General features: G+C 38.7%; 1 protein-coding gene across 1 annotated transcript in view; it reads left to right on the top strand.

Annotated features, from left to right (window-relative positions):
• Nucleotides 1-14,264, top strand: part of SHISA2 (shisa family member 2) — a gene marked incomplete in the record, with an annotated part of 24,648 nt that overhangs the window by 9,818 nt on the left and 566 nt on the right. Inside the window, 1 exon segment of the mRNA XM_072404778.1 lies at nt 9,734-14,264. Coding sequence (XP_072260879.1) covers nt 9,734-10,290 — 557 coding nt within the window.

Here is a 14,264-nt window from a genome sequence, read left to right as displayed (position 1 = left end):
ACGCACAAATGAAATGTAAGATGTGATAATGTAGGAAGAACAATAATTGTCAGGCTACATTTCTTAGCATTGCAGTGGAAGGATGAGTAGGATTTACCAAAGAAACGTAGGCTGTTCAAAAGGAAAAGAGAATCCTCTCTTTGCAAGGGCAAGGGAGATTTTACTTAGCTTAGTAAATGGGATGAAACTCTGCTAATTTCAACTATCCAATCATGTACAAGAAACAATCCTGTTTTTTTCCTTATAATTGATTGTGCATTCTTTGCAAAGTGGTATGGCTTTGCATATTCACAAGGTATGTCAATGATTCCTTGCAAGGTGGTAATTTATCTTCATAACCTAAATCTCTACAGCTAAGCACAGCTACACAATGGCTTTTTGAACTTGCAAAGTTTAGTTCTAAAGGTAAAACGTATAATTTTCACCGATCATCATAATTGCTTTAAGAATTTCCCTTAGTTTTGTTTTTTTTGGCTTTGACGCTCTTTCCTATAGCAGGCCATTTCATTCTTCGGAGACCATAAGCAAGACAGTGTTTCAACCATATTGGTAATTGGCTAACATTTGCAATATAAATTTCTATTTATTGTCTGCCATAGTCTAGGATGCTAAGTACCGAGATGGCTTTGGAGTGGTGGTGGAATCTGGGTGTTGTCCCCGTCTGCTGACCTCTTAGCCTTTGTGCTAAAAAGAATGACAGTCATTTGTTCAGATCTCAGCTTCTATTTCTGTGTTTGGTGCTTTTAGCTTGACTTTAATGGCTGAGTACAGTTGTTGCTATGGTCTAAGCTTAAAATGGCCAGGCCTCTTATGTACAAACTGTAAGATGAAACTGTTTCAGCTGTAACTTATAACGTATTAACGTAATAGACATATATGAGATCTATGAGTATCAATGAGATTTAACTCATGCCAGACAGTCACCCATGTGTGGGATGTATTTAGAAATGGTTTAGGAGGGCTAAACGTAGGATTGGTTGTCTGAAATATTTGAGGCTTACAAGTGAGACATGCATCAGAAGGTGGTTGGCCTTGCTGGCAGTGTGTTGGCCCCAAGGTACCTATGTCAGCCCCTGGTCCCTAAACAGGGGTAATTGCATTGTGTGACCATCCATGTTTAGGCCATGGGGAGGAGGCCTAGATGATTATTTCTTGCTGATTGCTATTGCTCTCCAAAATGTGTCTGCACGCTTCATAAACATACACAAGACTGTTGAATTGTTAGTTCTTGATTTAATGTTTCTTTTACTACTTAACTAAAATTTTGAGCATCCATGGTCATCTACAAGCTTTTTCAAGTGGACCTACATATTGTTCCTAGCTCAACTCAACAGGCAGGGAGAAGGAGAGTCGGCACAAGAAGCCAATAAGGTTCTGCTGCAGTACACATGTGCCAGCAGAGTATATGCCAACAGGAGGAGACAGCAGTGGGGTGACCTATCAGTGTGTTGCTGCTTTTCCTTATACAATGATCAGGCTAAGGGTGTACTTGTGCAAGCTTTGCTGCTAATGTAGTGCAAGTTGAGTGTCCAGCAATACTTTGTGTCAGGAGTGCCTGGATCTTTGTTTTTAAGTACTTGGATGGAGTTCACATTTTGTTGGGTTTTTTTTCCATCTTTTAAGCTGTTTTCTGGTTAAATTGATGTTTAACTTCTAGGCCTTTATTTCCGGGTTACTTTGTGAATGTTCCTTGAAACTGAATTTCAGTAAAAATGGAATTCATGTTTTTCATCTATTTCCAAACATGTCATGTAACAAAATGCAAACATGTAAACATGCCCTGTTTTTAAAATGCAAATGAAAATATGAATGTGTACATGGGAATTGCTATATGCATAGACAGCACCATGAAGTTATTTCCTTCCTTCAAGAAAGAAAAAGGATTAATCTTCAAAAAAGTAGCTGTGTTTGCATGGATGGTCCTCCCATTCAGGAATTAAGTTTTATGGAACAAAGTATCAGTGCTCAAAAAATGGTTATTTCTTCATACCCACCAATCAGATTCCAGCTGTCATTTTACAGTTGACCTGATTGTCAGCTGTGGAGTGATAATCATAATTCTTAGGGGGTATTTACTGTGCAGCCTGTTGTTATTAAATCCTGCCTGTGTTCTTTCTCTGGTGGTATACAGGCCACCAATCAAAACACAATGCTCCAAATCCTGTAGATCAGGGGTGTCAAACTCAAATACACAGAGGGCTGAAATTAAAAACTTAGACCAAGTCACGGGCCAAACTTGTAATTTATTGAAAAAACAAATAATCTCAACAAGAAGAAACAAGAACACATGAGAAAAGAGCATGCAGTAATATGCATAGGATTGACCTAATTATCAATCCACTGCATATTACTGCATGCTCTTCTCATGTGTTCTTGTTTCTTCTTATTGAGAATATTTGTTTTACTATGCCAGAGAATGCAATGTGATTTGGTTTCCCATTGCATTCTCTGGCACCGTAAAACAATTATTATAGCAATAGCTCTATGATAATTCCTGATAATAAAAATCCCGATAGTTCCTGATTATTGAGTTTACCTGTCAGTATAAACTCTGCGGGGTCCATGCATAGGCTGCTGTTCAATAGACACGAGTGATGCCGCTACTACAATTCCCGGCATCACTTCCGCCATACCTACGGATTGCAGTAGCGGCGGGCCAGCTGCAATTCATATTAAGAATTCTTTTGGGGGCCAAGAAAAAGGACATGCTGGGCCAGACTTGACACCCCTGCTGTAGAACATACTGAACATACTGTCACATACAGTTTTTGAGACTAGCCATGTAAAAAAGTGGCAGCTTCTGAAAGTTCAGTTGTTATAGATGTATACCTGTCTAACCGAGGCTGGGATAAAGGGTACTAATTGTTATCATATCAGAGATGCAGGGAGCTAAAATGATGTAAATTTGGAACCCCACATATTTGGCTAGGGCTCCATTTTGTCCAAAACTCTTCCTGCCACAAAGGGAACTGCTCTAAAACTGCCCCTGCTCTAAAAATGTTAAGTACTTTAACAAGAGAGAAGGTTACAAAAAAGTCTGCAGCTGAAGTCGACCACAGCCTATATGGGGCAATTTTTTGCTTTTTTTGCCTAGGGTGCTAAAGGACTAGCACTGCACCCATCTTCCAAGAGCCTTTTCCATACATACAGTGTGTGGGCAGGCTACTGTGGGCGGGAATAGTTTTAGGCAAAATGGGGCCCTGGACATATATAAGGTGGGGCCCAAAATTCACAGCATTCAAGTTCCCTGCACTCCTGCCATTCTTTCAATTAGTGCTGTTCAGAAGGTTGGGGCCCTGGCCAATGCCTAGATTGCCTTACCTTAAAATCATCCCTGATTGGCAGTTAAGGCAAAAAAAATTTTCCACACCAGGGAAAGTTAATAAATGGAGAGTACCAGGGATCAGTGCAACATTAAAATACGTAGTGCAGAATGCAATTTTAAAAACATTGCACAGAATTTTTTAAAAGGAACTATTTCCTCTGACTAATTAGGGATTTTATTCAATCATTTGATCAATCTTCCTGGTCTACATTACTAGTAGTGGTCAGTCCTTTTGTCTGCAATCTACAGTATGGGCCATCGGATCTCATGGTGATGTGGTGTAGTATCCTCTATGGTTGGCCCAAAGTCATTCAGCAAAAGCAGTGAAGAGGTTAATCACTGGTGGGACCCAGTATGTGTGTGCCAACCCTGGGTTCTGAACACCAAATTCGTTTTTTTGTTTTTTTTAGAAAAATCAACACTACAAATTGGAGAATTTAAGGAATGTTTGATGAAGTGCTTGGAATCTGACAGCATTATCCTTAAAGCACAGCGGTGCACACCAATTATCAGACTGGCAGCCAGCAATTTGAACATTTCTTTCTTTGGTCTAACCTCTGAGGTGATGAAGGGGGATGCAGACATGGAGAAGCTCAGGGGATTATCATAGTAATGAGAGTGGCCTTTTTATGTGCAGTCAGCCGCCTGCTGACTCTTCAGAATCTTGGCTTCAAAAAGGACGTTCTTCTAATTTACACGGGCACTAATAGGTGGTTATCTGTAAAAGCCTTAAATAGCAGAGTTTTATATGACAAATTCATTTTTATTGTAAGACTAGCTAACCTGCACAGTGGTGATCCATGAAGAACAATGTGAACTACAACCGAAAAGCCCATCGGTATTCATGGTTTATCAGAAAAGTTCAGCCAGCAGACCATAGACCTGGTATGGCAGTCAGGTACATGGAAATGAGCTTTAAACATGCTTTTTTTATTTATATTTGATCATATATTTAGTGGTTTAGATATCTTTCAATTACAGATTTGTAATATATATTTTATTTCTGTAATTTTTCTATGGTTTTACTTTACCTGTCCAGGCTCACACACTGTCTTAACTTTTCTGAATGGTTTCATAGCTTGAACAAATGTTCTGTCCTTGAGTAAACATACTGCTAATGTATAGATTCATTACAACGAATGAGCTTTGTTACCCAAGGCCAGGAAGTGTGATATTAGATAACAGAATCACAAGCTGTAAAAGAAGAAAAAAAAACTAAAAACAGAAGAATAATGCGGCCACTACAACTAATATTCAATACACTGCAATATATGGTCATTGTATATATATGGTATTGGATGCAGTTTGATGTGGATGTTTGTATATGGTATTTGGCATATATCTACAAAATTACATCACATCTAGTGCACCTCAATTTAATCTGTTAATGAGAACGATCCTGAATTTTGTCTGTGCCTAAAAATGTAGCAAACTGCAGGAGAGTGCATCCAGTGTGAAAAAGCCCGAAAGGTCCAAATTGTCCCCATTGCCACCCACATTACTGTCATTGTGTTACAATCTTTAACAAATGCCCAGGAAGAAAAGGCAGTTGTGCTGAGTGTTAAAAAATCTCTGTGCTTTACAGTGACCTTTTGGTGAGCGATAGGTGGTGGTGAGGACACCTGCTTATTGTAAACATCAGCCAAACATGGAGGAGAAAGAATGCTGTTCACACCTCAATGGTTTTACAGCAGCCAAATTCAAGATTGTGTCACCTCCCAGAGCTCCAGTGTTTTTTTTTTTATTACAGGGAGGGTTTTCATTGGTTTACCTTTTGCTGTGCACTGTGCTGTGCATTTCCTATGCCCTGTAGGCTCATATTCTGCTCCCCACAATCAAAAATCCTTAAAGCGTACCTAAACTCAGAAATTTGACTTTACATAAGAGGGTTTTTTTTTTTTTAAGTGCAACACCGCCCCCCTAATTCTCGTTCGCCTAGGGAGTGCAAAGCCTCCTGGGATACCTACGTCCCCCATCCTGGGAGGCTCTTGGGTGCTCCTTCTGAGCATCTCTGGCATGTGCAGAAGGGCCTTTTCGTGAAAAGGAAAAAAATTGCCAATCTCACGCATGCGCAGTGGGATTGGCAAGTTTTTTTCCAACATACCTCACCCGATCTCACGCCTGGGTCGGGTGACGTAGGAACCAGAAAGAAAAGGTGAAGATGGTGAGGCCTGGTTCACCGGCTCGGGGACGGATACTGGGATGACGCGGGACTCGATGGAAGACACCTCTGAACCGATCAACTGCACTGCGGGATTGAAGGTAAGTGTATTTTATTTTTGTTTTAGGCTTTTTTTTCAGTTTACTTCCTGTTTAACCATCTCTTTCCTTACTATTCCTCATTTTCATAGCCTGCTTGCACTGTGAGTTCACTATTCTTCTACACTTCTTTCCATATTCTGTGCTTGGTATTTCCTGTCCCATGCTGCCTCATTCCCTCCTCTGTACTTAGCATTCCCTATTTCTTACCACCTTTTTCCATACGTTTGCACTTTGTTTTCCATTCCTCACCACTTCACCCAACATTTGTACTCATTCAGGTGCCATTGGTGCTCCAGGTCTGTCTCAGTCCTATTGGAATGACACTCCGGTATCTGTTCCGTTCTGCATTATACTTACTATTTTATTACCAATATGTTAGCTTTTTACTTTGCACATTAGACATTGTTACTTGCCTTTGTGTGACTTTGCTGACATTTTGGTAATCATTTTCTTCTTGGGTCCCAGAATGGTACTAACTTTGTTATTTTGGTCCTTGGTTTAAAAAGTTTGAAATTCCTCCTAAAGAATATCAATTGAATGACAGCTGGTGCAGACGTCTCAGAGCTTTTACATGCAAACAAAAGGCAGACCTTTAAAAGTAAATAACAGACATACAATACATTAAATGCACATATATTCTTATGGAAAGATTTTTGGTGAAGTGAATGGTCTGGTGACATGGTTGATTTCAGTAACTATACAAGAGCCATGTCATCAGTTGTGTACAGAGGTGGGTTCTGGCACTCAAGTGACACATTTGAGGACTGGCAGATGTCTCTCTGTCTTTGTTCTTGTCTAGTGGTAGCTATTGTAATAACAAGTCGGAGAACTTAAGAGCAGTGTTACTTATCTCTATTGTACTATGGTTCACTTTGCAATTTGTAGAATTTAGCGACCCATGGTGATTAACCACTATTTTTGGTATGAAGCTGAATCTCTGGAGGGTTTTGTGATAGAATTCTGACCATTGGATTAGACCTTGCTGCCAGAGCACAGGAGCTATGTACCGTGTGAAACTATTCATGCCGTCACCTAATCTAGGTAGCACACTGCAACATCAGCCACTTCCCATCCATTGGGAGAAATATATATGATTGCCAGCATTATCCAGAAAAGAAGCAATCTACCACCCACAAAATTGAATGACCACTTAAATATGGTCAATTGTGATGATGAATTAATAGCTTCAATATGGTTAATACTGCATAATATATGTAATGAACACGTTAGAGGTTTTCTCTCTTTTATGGATTATATCATTTCAAAACAATCAAGTTTTAGTACATCCAAATGTTTTTCGATGTGACTCATGAATAGGAATGAATTCACATTTTGCCATTCCGACCCTTTTTAGCCAGGCTCATCACCCCAAACTTTTCAGTAACCACCCGGCTGGTGGCTTTGTGGGTGGTTACTGAAAAGTTGGGTCACAATACAGGGGCTGACACCCCCCCACAATTTCTTTCCACCTATCTTTAAAAAAATTTTGGGTTTAACACTGCTGTGCCATGTGTTAATGCACAAATCCTATATGTCAATGCGCATTGCGCCCAAAAACAACACTGTATATATAACTCTTTTTATGACATGGTGCTCCGCAATGCATAGTGGTGCATAGCACTATTACATAGCAATTTGTTGTGTGTGCTGCGACAGACATTCTCTCGAACTGCATTGTCTTATCTTATTGGGGCGCGAATCAAAATGATATAACATTTGGAAATGTGCATTGTCTTAATGCACACCTTGAATTGTAAAAGCATGTCTATGCTCCTAATGTGTCTGATTGCAAAGCTGCCTGTTATAATTAGTTGGACTTTACTCTTGTAGAACAAGAGAGAAAATATAAAGAAAGTTCTAAACGGGTGCCACAAGCAACCAGACAGTTCTTTCATTAAAGATGCATGATGCCAGTTGCCATACAGCACTGAATAAATGTACTCAGGCATACATTGTAGTGCATTATAATTTATAAAACCTAAGAAAAAAGTAAAACTAATGGATCATTACAAGTAATTGTATTATCATGCATAATCATCGGATAATTAGGATTCCAGATATTGGATGTGATATTAAATATGAGCTAGGAGTGTCTGTTCTATATGAAGTAAGGCGTTCAGCCCTAATTTCCCTGGATAATTCCTAGCGCTGTCAGTCAGGGTTAAGCTTAAAAAACATCCAGCCTTCACTGCTCTGTGCAATGGGATCGCAACGGTGCGGGCTGGCCAAAATTCACAATTGTCATTCACACACTGAAATAGGAGTGGAAACATTCTTATTATCATTAAGATTCCTTTCCTGTTATTTGATTCATTGCATTTCCTGTGTCACATGAACTGCTGTGTACTAATGAAAAAATTGCTTCAGTAAGTGCAGATGCCACCTGTCCAGCGTGCACAATCCCCGCTTATAATTACAGCCTCTCTTTGGGCATGTTGCTTTCATTTTGGGATTTGCAATTGGAGCTTTCCCAATTATCTGAGCGCATGCGAGGTTATGGCTCCTTGTCTATGGGATACAAAACTAAGCTGATTTACAAGCAGTGACACTCTTATAAATGAAAGTGTCAGTATATCCGTTGGGCTGGCTGAATACTCTGCCCTGAATATAATAGAAGGCACACTTCCCAGGGATATATATAATATATAGTTTTACAGTACTGCTTGGATCAACTAGACTAATTCCAGCTACTTTTTGGTTGAATTATAATTTATCTTCATTTATTTCTTTGTGTGACTTCATTGGGGAATTACTTCCTATCCCTGTTATCCCTTTTAGGAAATGCAGAATAGTGATGGTGACGGAAGGGGGTAGTTGTCACCAGAAAGGTTGGCAGACAGCAAAAAAAATGTTTTTGTCTCCATTTCCCACAACTTCCTAGAAGGTAAATCATCCCAAAACAGATGGCAAAAAAAACTGCAGAGGCGGTAACCTTTCCACTCTCACAAGAATTAAATGAAAACGTGTAGCTGAAGTTGGACTTTAAATGTCAGTTTTGGCTAGACGAAACATTTAATTTGTACTAGAATGTAATTTTTTGGCTAATTAAACCTCCTGTTTGGAGAATTTAAGACAGGTATAGAATTCACTCTCATGACATTTGAAATAAAAGGACCTTTGATATTTAATATGTTCTTGAGACATAGTGATGTTGTACAGCACTGTGATTTACTAAAGAAGCAGTGGGGGATGGACTGATTGTGCAGAAGATATTGCTGCACCCTTCTCCTTCAGCAACATTGCTCCATCAGCCTGGAGCCTGCTGGGGACTATACAAGTCTGGCTAAGAGATTCAGTAAACACTGACTTGCAGTTTGTTTGCATCAGATGGTTCTTCCAGTCCTTGCCTAATCCCTATTTCTCTTGAACACATGTTTAGCGAGAAGGTTTGCTATCATCTAGCTCCGTGGTCGCCAACCATTCAGACCTCACGGACCACTGGATTCACCAAACTTGGACCATGCATGCGCGGGGAGCCGTGTGCTACTCAAAGGGGAAGAAACTTCCCCCAGAGTGATGTCATAATGCCAGAACCCACTCACTCTCCCATTGCAGTGCTGGCTAAATTCTGGGGGGACAGTAGAGCAGGGCTGTGGATGCAACAAAATTTGTGTCCACAGTCCTGCGCCACTGTCCAACCAGGATGTTTAGCAAGCAGCTCTGAGCCTGCGACAGGAAAGTGGGCGGGTTGTGTCCATATGGGGGGCAGAGCTGTAGACCACCAAAATTTTCTTGGTGACCATCGGTTGGCAACCGCTGATTGCTGACCTCTGCTCCTGAAAATATTGGTTTCCTGATGGCCAAGCTAAACCAGTGGTATTTATTGCAGTTCTGGCTTTTCTCTCTGACTTTTTTTATCTTTTTCAGCTTATTTCAAGTCAAAACATTGATTCCAAAAATTAGCAAATCCAAGTGACCATGGAAATTATTTTTAACTTTTTTCCTGCTATGCTCGGTCCAGGCTGTTATGGGCAGTTTTATTTAAATGAAAACTGAAATGTATTAATCTGTAAAATGGCAAGGCACACTGATCAAGCCAGAATAATTTCAGTTGTTGACTTTACTGGTGAAGTACTGGTAAAATCTGTTTTTTAAATAGTATCATGATTTACAAGTAGTAACATATTATTTTTTTCTTTCTTGCAGTGCCCATCTATGTACCATTTCTAATAGTTGGATCCGTCTTTGTTGCCTTCATCATTTTGGGGTCTTTAGTAGCAGTGTGTTGTTGCCGTTGTCTGCGTCCGAAACAGGAGCCCCAGCAGAGCCGAGCGCCAGGTGGGAACCGGCTCATGGAGACCATCCCGATGATATCAAGTGCCAGCACTTCACGTGGTTCCTCATCCCGCCAGTCCAGCACAGCCACCAGCTCCAGCTCCAGTGCCAACTCTGGTGCCAGGGCACCTCCTACTAGATCTCAAACTAACTGCTGCTTGCCAGAAGGAGCCATGAATAACGTCTATGTAAATATGCCAACCAACTACTCAGTGTTGAACTGTCAGCAAGCCACACAGCTTGTTCCTCACCAAGGACAATATCTTCACCCTCAGTTTGTTGGCTATGCTGTACCTCATGACTCTGTCCCAATGACTCCCGTCCCACCTTTTATGGATGCACTCCAAGGTGGCTACAGACCAATGCAGTCACCATATCCTCCTCACACCAATCCAGAACAGATGATGTATCCAGCAGTGACTGTTTAAGTTTTATTTAATGAACTAAAAATGAAGACTTGTCTTTATCATGGTCTCAGCTTGGAGGCTAAATGGGAACTACAGAAAACAGTGCATTTTACAAGGACACAGAGACTGTTAGAGTGACAAGAAAGACTTCAAATAGCTTTATTGTAAAATGCATGGTGAAACAATGACAAAATCTTTTTACGAATGTGCATAGGCCTTTTTTTTCTCGGTTGGAGTGGGAGTATATTTTTAAGTAACATACCTGAGCCAATAAAGGGAATCTTTCACCAACAAGATACCTGTGTAGGAAGTCTCTGTTGGAACCCCTAGCTCCAGGTTAATGGATCTGAACTTTTTCAGTATCAATGCAAATGCTGACATGATCCTAGAATAAGTATGGATCATGAAAGTAAAAAAGTAGCTTCCACGTGAGGCTTTCCACACAGGTAGTTTTCTTTATTAAAGACATCCTTTAAGCCTCTCTTTGCTAAACTTGGATATCCAGGTTTGGCAAAAACTAGGTTAGGGGTGTGATTCTCCAAAATAAGCAAATGTAATTTTTGCACACAACCTAGAGGTAGATGGATGAGCCACAGTACAACATATAGAATTGTATTTGAGGCAGAATGCATAAACACTAGTAAAAACTCATGCAATAATGGAGAGAACATGCAAACTTCAGGCATACCCTATTTTTTTAAATGCAAGAAGAAAATGCTGCCCAAAAAACTCAAATACTAACTGGATACAATGGGCCAGTGTTAAAAATACTTCTTTATTAAACAAACCTTCTGTGTTTCCTCTATAGTAGGTTGGATTTTTATTGTGTAATGCATATGGTGCATACAATGTATATTTACCATGACAATCATGCAGACAATCAGATATAAAGACAGTGCAATCACACAAGCTTTAGATTTAAAGCTTTATGTAGTTTTAATTTAAGAACTCCTTAAAGTGTATGTATAGCCATTTGTTTTAGTTTTGGATAAGGTAGTTCAGGGTTCCCTTTTTTCTGTCCCAATGATAATGATCACCATTACAAATGCAGTTTGCCATAAAAACCACATAGGATCTAACCCTGAAGTTCTCTATCCAAAACTTCTAAACGGTTTGCCTTTGCATATACTTTAATGCTAGGGTTGTCTATTGCTGTCAATTTTCCCTGAAAAGCTAGTTTCCTGAATGTCTTGTTACTGGCTGTCTTTATTACTTTGACTCATTACCCTTAGGTACAGATAAGGAGTTTTGACTTCTGTCTGACTTTCCTAATTTGTATTCCCTTTAACGTAAAATAACTGGAACCAGTAGGCAACTAGCTTTTTTGAAGGGAGGCCAGCAATAGTTTGTTGTTATCTCACAATAGTTTAAGGAGAACACCAGTTAAGACCATCATTTCCAAAGCTTTATTATTAGGTAATATTAATGAATGTGTTGATTAAGCCATGCTTGATTATTCTCTTTAATGTAATATAAGTTAACTTTATTGAAATGTAAAAATCTAGTTCACGGCCACTGTGTGTGTCCCCTGATACATCAGTAACATTGTCTGCTATAGTAATGAAAGCTGGCAGACTGGCACAGGTGCATTTAGCACCAGGTAAAACATTTTGTTTTTTCTATTGCCTTTTAATTGCAGTTGAATTCCCCCTATTTATTCTGTTGGATGGAAAAGAGAGAAAAGTGTGATACCACCACTGGTCATTGTAATAACTGAGGCAGTTAAATAGAATTTAGAATTCTATTGGAAGCCTGGAGTTCTCCTTTAAAGCTCATGCTTATTTATACACATGAAGAGACATTTATTTTATGGGCTAAACTAATATTTAAACAAAGTGTATGGTTCATTGCAGTACCCATATTGACCAAAGGTAATTCAATGATTCCTTCATGATTGCATGACCGAGGTTGAGGCTTTACCTACAACAGGGGGGTTATTGTACAGTGGGCCACAGTGGGATGAATAAACTAGTAACCATCCTAGTAACCATCCACGTAACTGATGAGCTTCATAGACATATTAGTTCTTCTGTCCCACTAGTGACATTCTTCTCCATTCTTCCTTCATTTATTCATGAATATTGGTTTAGCCCAAAAAATTATTGTCACTACTGTGTATAAATACAACAGGCCCTTGGTAGCCTCAGAATTTATTCAGAAGATGAATGTAGCTGATGAATCAAGTGAACATTTGTGTGTTATAAATATTGTATTATAGCTGAATGGTATGGAGAACAGCTACATTGTCACCACTATGTAAAATATATATATTTTTAATATTACAATTTTTTTAAGTTTATAGTTGTTTTACACCAGTCCCTGAAATTGTAATACTTTTAATTGTGAAACCAAAAAACATAAAAATAAAAGATGCTAAAAGTAATTTTTTACAGTTTGAGATACATAGACAAACAAACAAAATAAAATAGGCTTACCGAAAAAGTGTGTAAGTGCAGCAAGCAATCCTCCATTCTTGTAGGGTCCCTTGTACATCATAGCAGCTCTGCTATCTTACTGAATAAGCCTAATAACATTAGGAAACATTTACTTAAACAAAGAGAAAGTTAGAATTACTTTTAAAACAGTATCATTTGCTTGAAAAAGGCATGCTTTATAATAAATAACCAAGTTATTTGCTGCATAAAAATAACATATGATTTGCCACTCATCTAATATTAGGTAACAGTGCATTTTTTCAGCTTACTATTGAATAGAGGTGAATGTACCCCATCACAAGTCTTGGGGTGATGGGTTCAAAATGCAAACCACTAAACCAATTAGGATGAAGTTTTCTCATGTGATGGGGAAAATCTCATTGGATACACATATACACATTACTTTCATTTTCAATGGCATGCCACCAAAAGCACTTCCAACACACACAGTACAGCACAGTGCATTGAAACACACAGTAATTTAATGCATGGTAGCACACTACAGTTGATCCTTTACAACATCTTATACTAAAGTAAATTTAATTTAAAATTTAGCAGCTATCAAGTAAGGGCTTATATGCAGAAATAAAAGGCATCATGTGTAGTTGTTATACTGACAGCTCGCAGCTCAGTAACTAACATTTACTTACTAGCAGAGATATTTTATACAAGAAAGAATGTGTCTTTCCCATTGATCAGTTGGTCAATTTTAGCAAAATCCTTAATAATTTGATTCTGTGCAGGTCAAGCCATTCTGCAAGCAGATATTCTGCCAAATCAGCAGTTTACGTGTACAACCAATTTCCCTAATGTTTTTCAGATCTGCTTGAAACCGTGACAGATGATCCGTTTTGAGCTGCTTTTCATGTTCCTAATTTTTTATAGCACACCCATCGCTCATTTTTTATTTGCCCATAAGTTAAATGTCTCAGAACAATTTGACCATTTATATATCTCTCCTCCAGTTGCATAGACATAGATATCACATGAGCAGTTGTGTGTACTGCAGACACTATCAATCGGCATTCACATTTTAGGAATTGGAGGAACAATAGGACCGAGAGCAGCTTAGCCCATAAGCTTTAGTAACAACAAGTTTTACAATGTTCTATATTATCCCATAAATACTGGTTCTTAATACACTTTATAATGTACTTAAGATATGTATTTGGAGGTCATTTTAACATGCCTAAAGTACAATTTAGTACTTCTTAGGTGATATTGCAGCATGGTGAGTTTGGGCTTCCATACACTGCTTGGGAGCATTTATTCTACTGTTAATTCTATCATTCATTTATTCTATGTTATCTCGTTTTACCTAGCAGACCTTTTATATATCCATCTGGTAAAGTTGACCCATGGAAGCACATTCAATTCTTTATTACTCTGAACCAATGAAAAAACTATAGTAAATATCTGAAATATCTGCAATTTTAACAGGCAACACAAATTCTTAGCAGCTCTTCAACTAATATGTTTCAGCCTTAGTATGTGTTTGCTGTGATGAGGATTGCTATACCTAAAGATAAGTTATAAATACATAATAAACTTTATCTATAT

Source organism: Pyxicephalus adspersus, chromosome 1 (genome assembly GCF_032062135.1).
Source record: "Pyxicephalus adspersus chromosome 1, UCB_Pads_2.0, whole genome shotgun sequence".
In the NCBI taxonomy this organism is placed as follows: domain Eukaryota; kingdom Metazoa; phylum Chordata; class Amphibia; order Anura; family Pyxicephalidae; genus Pyxicephalus; species Pyxicephalus adspersus.
This window is presented reverse-complemented; position numbering and strand designations above follow the sequence as displayed.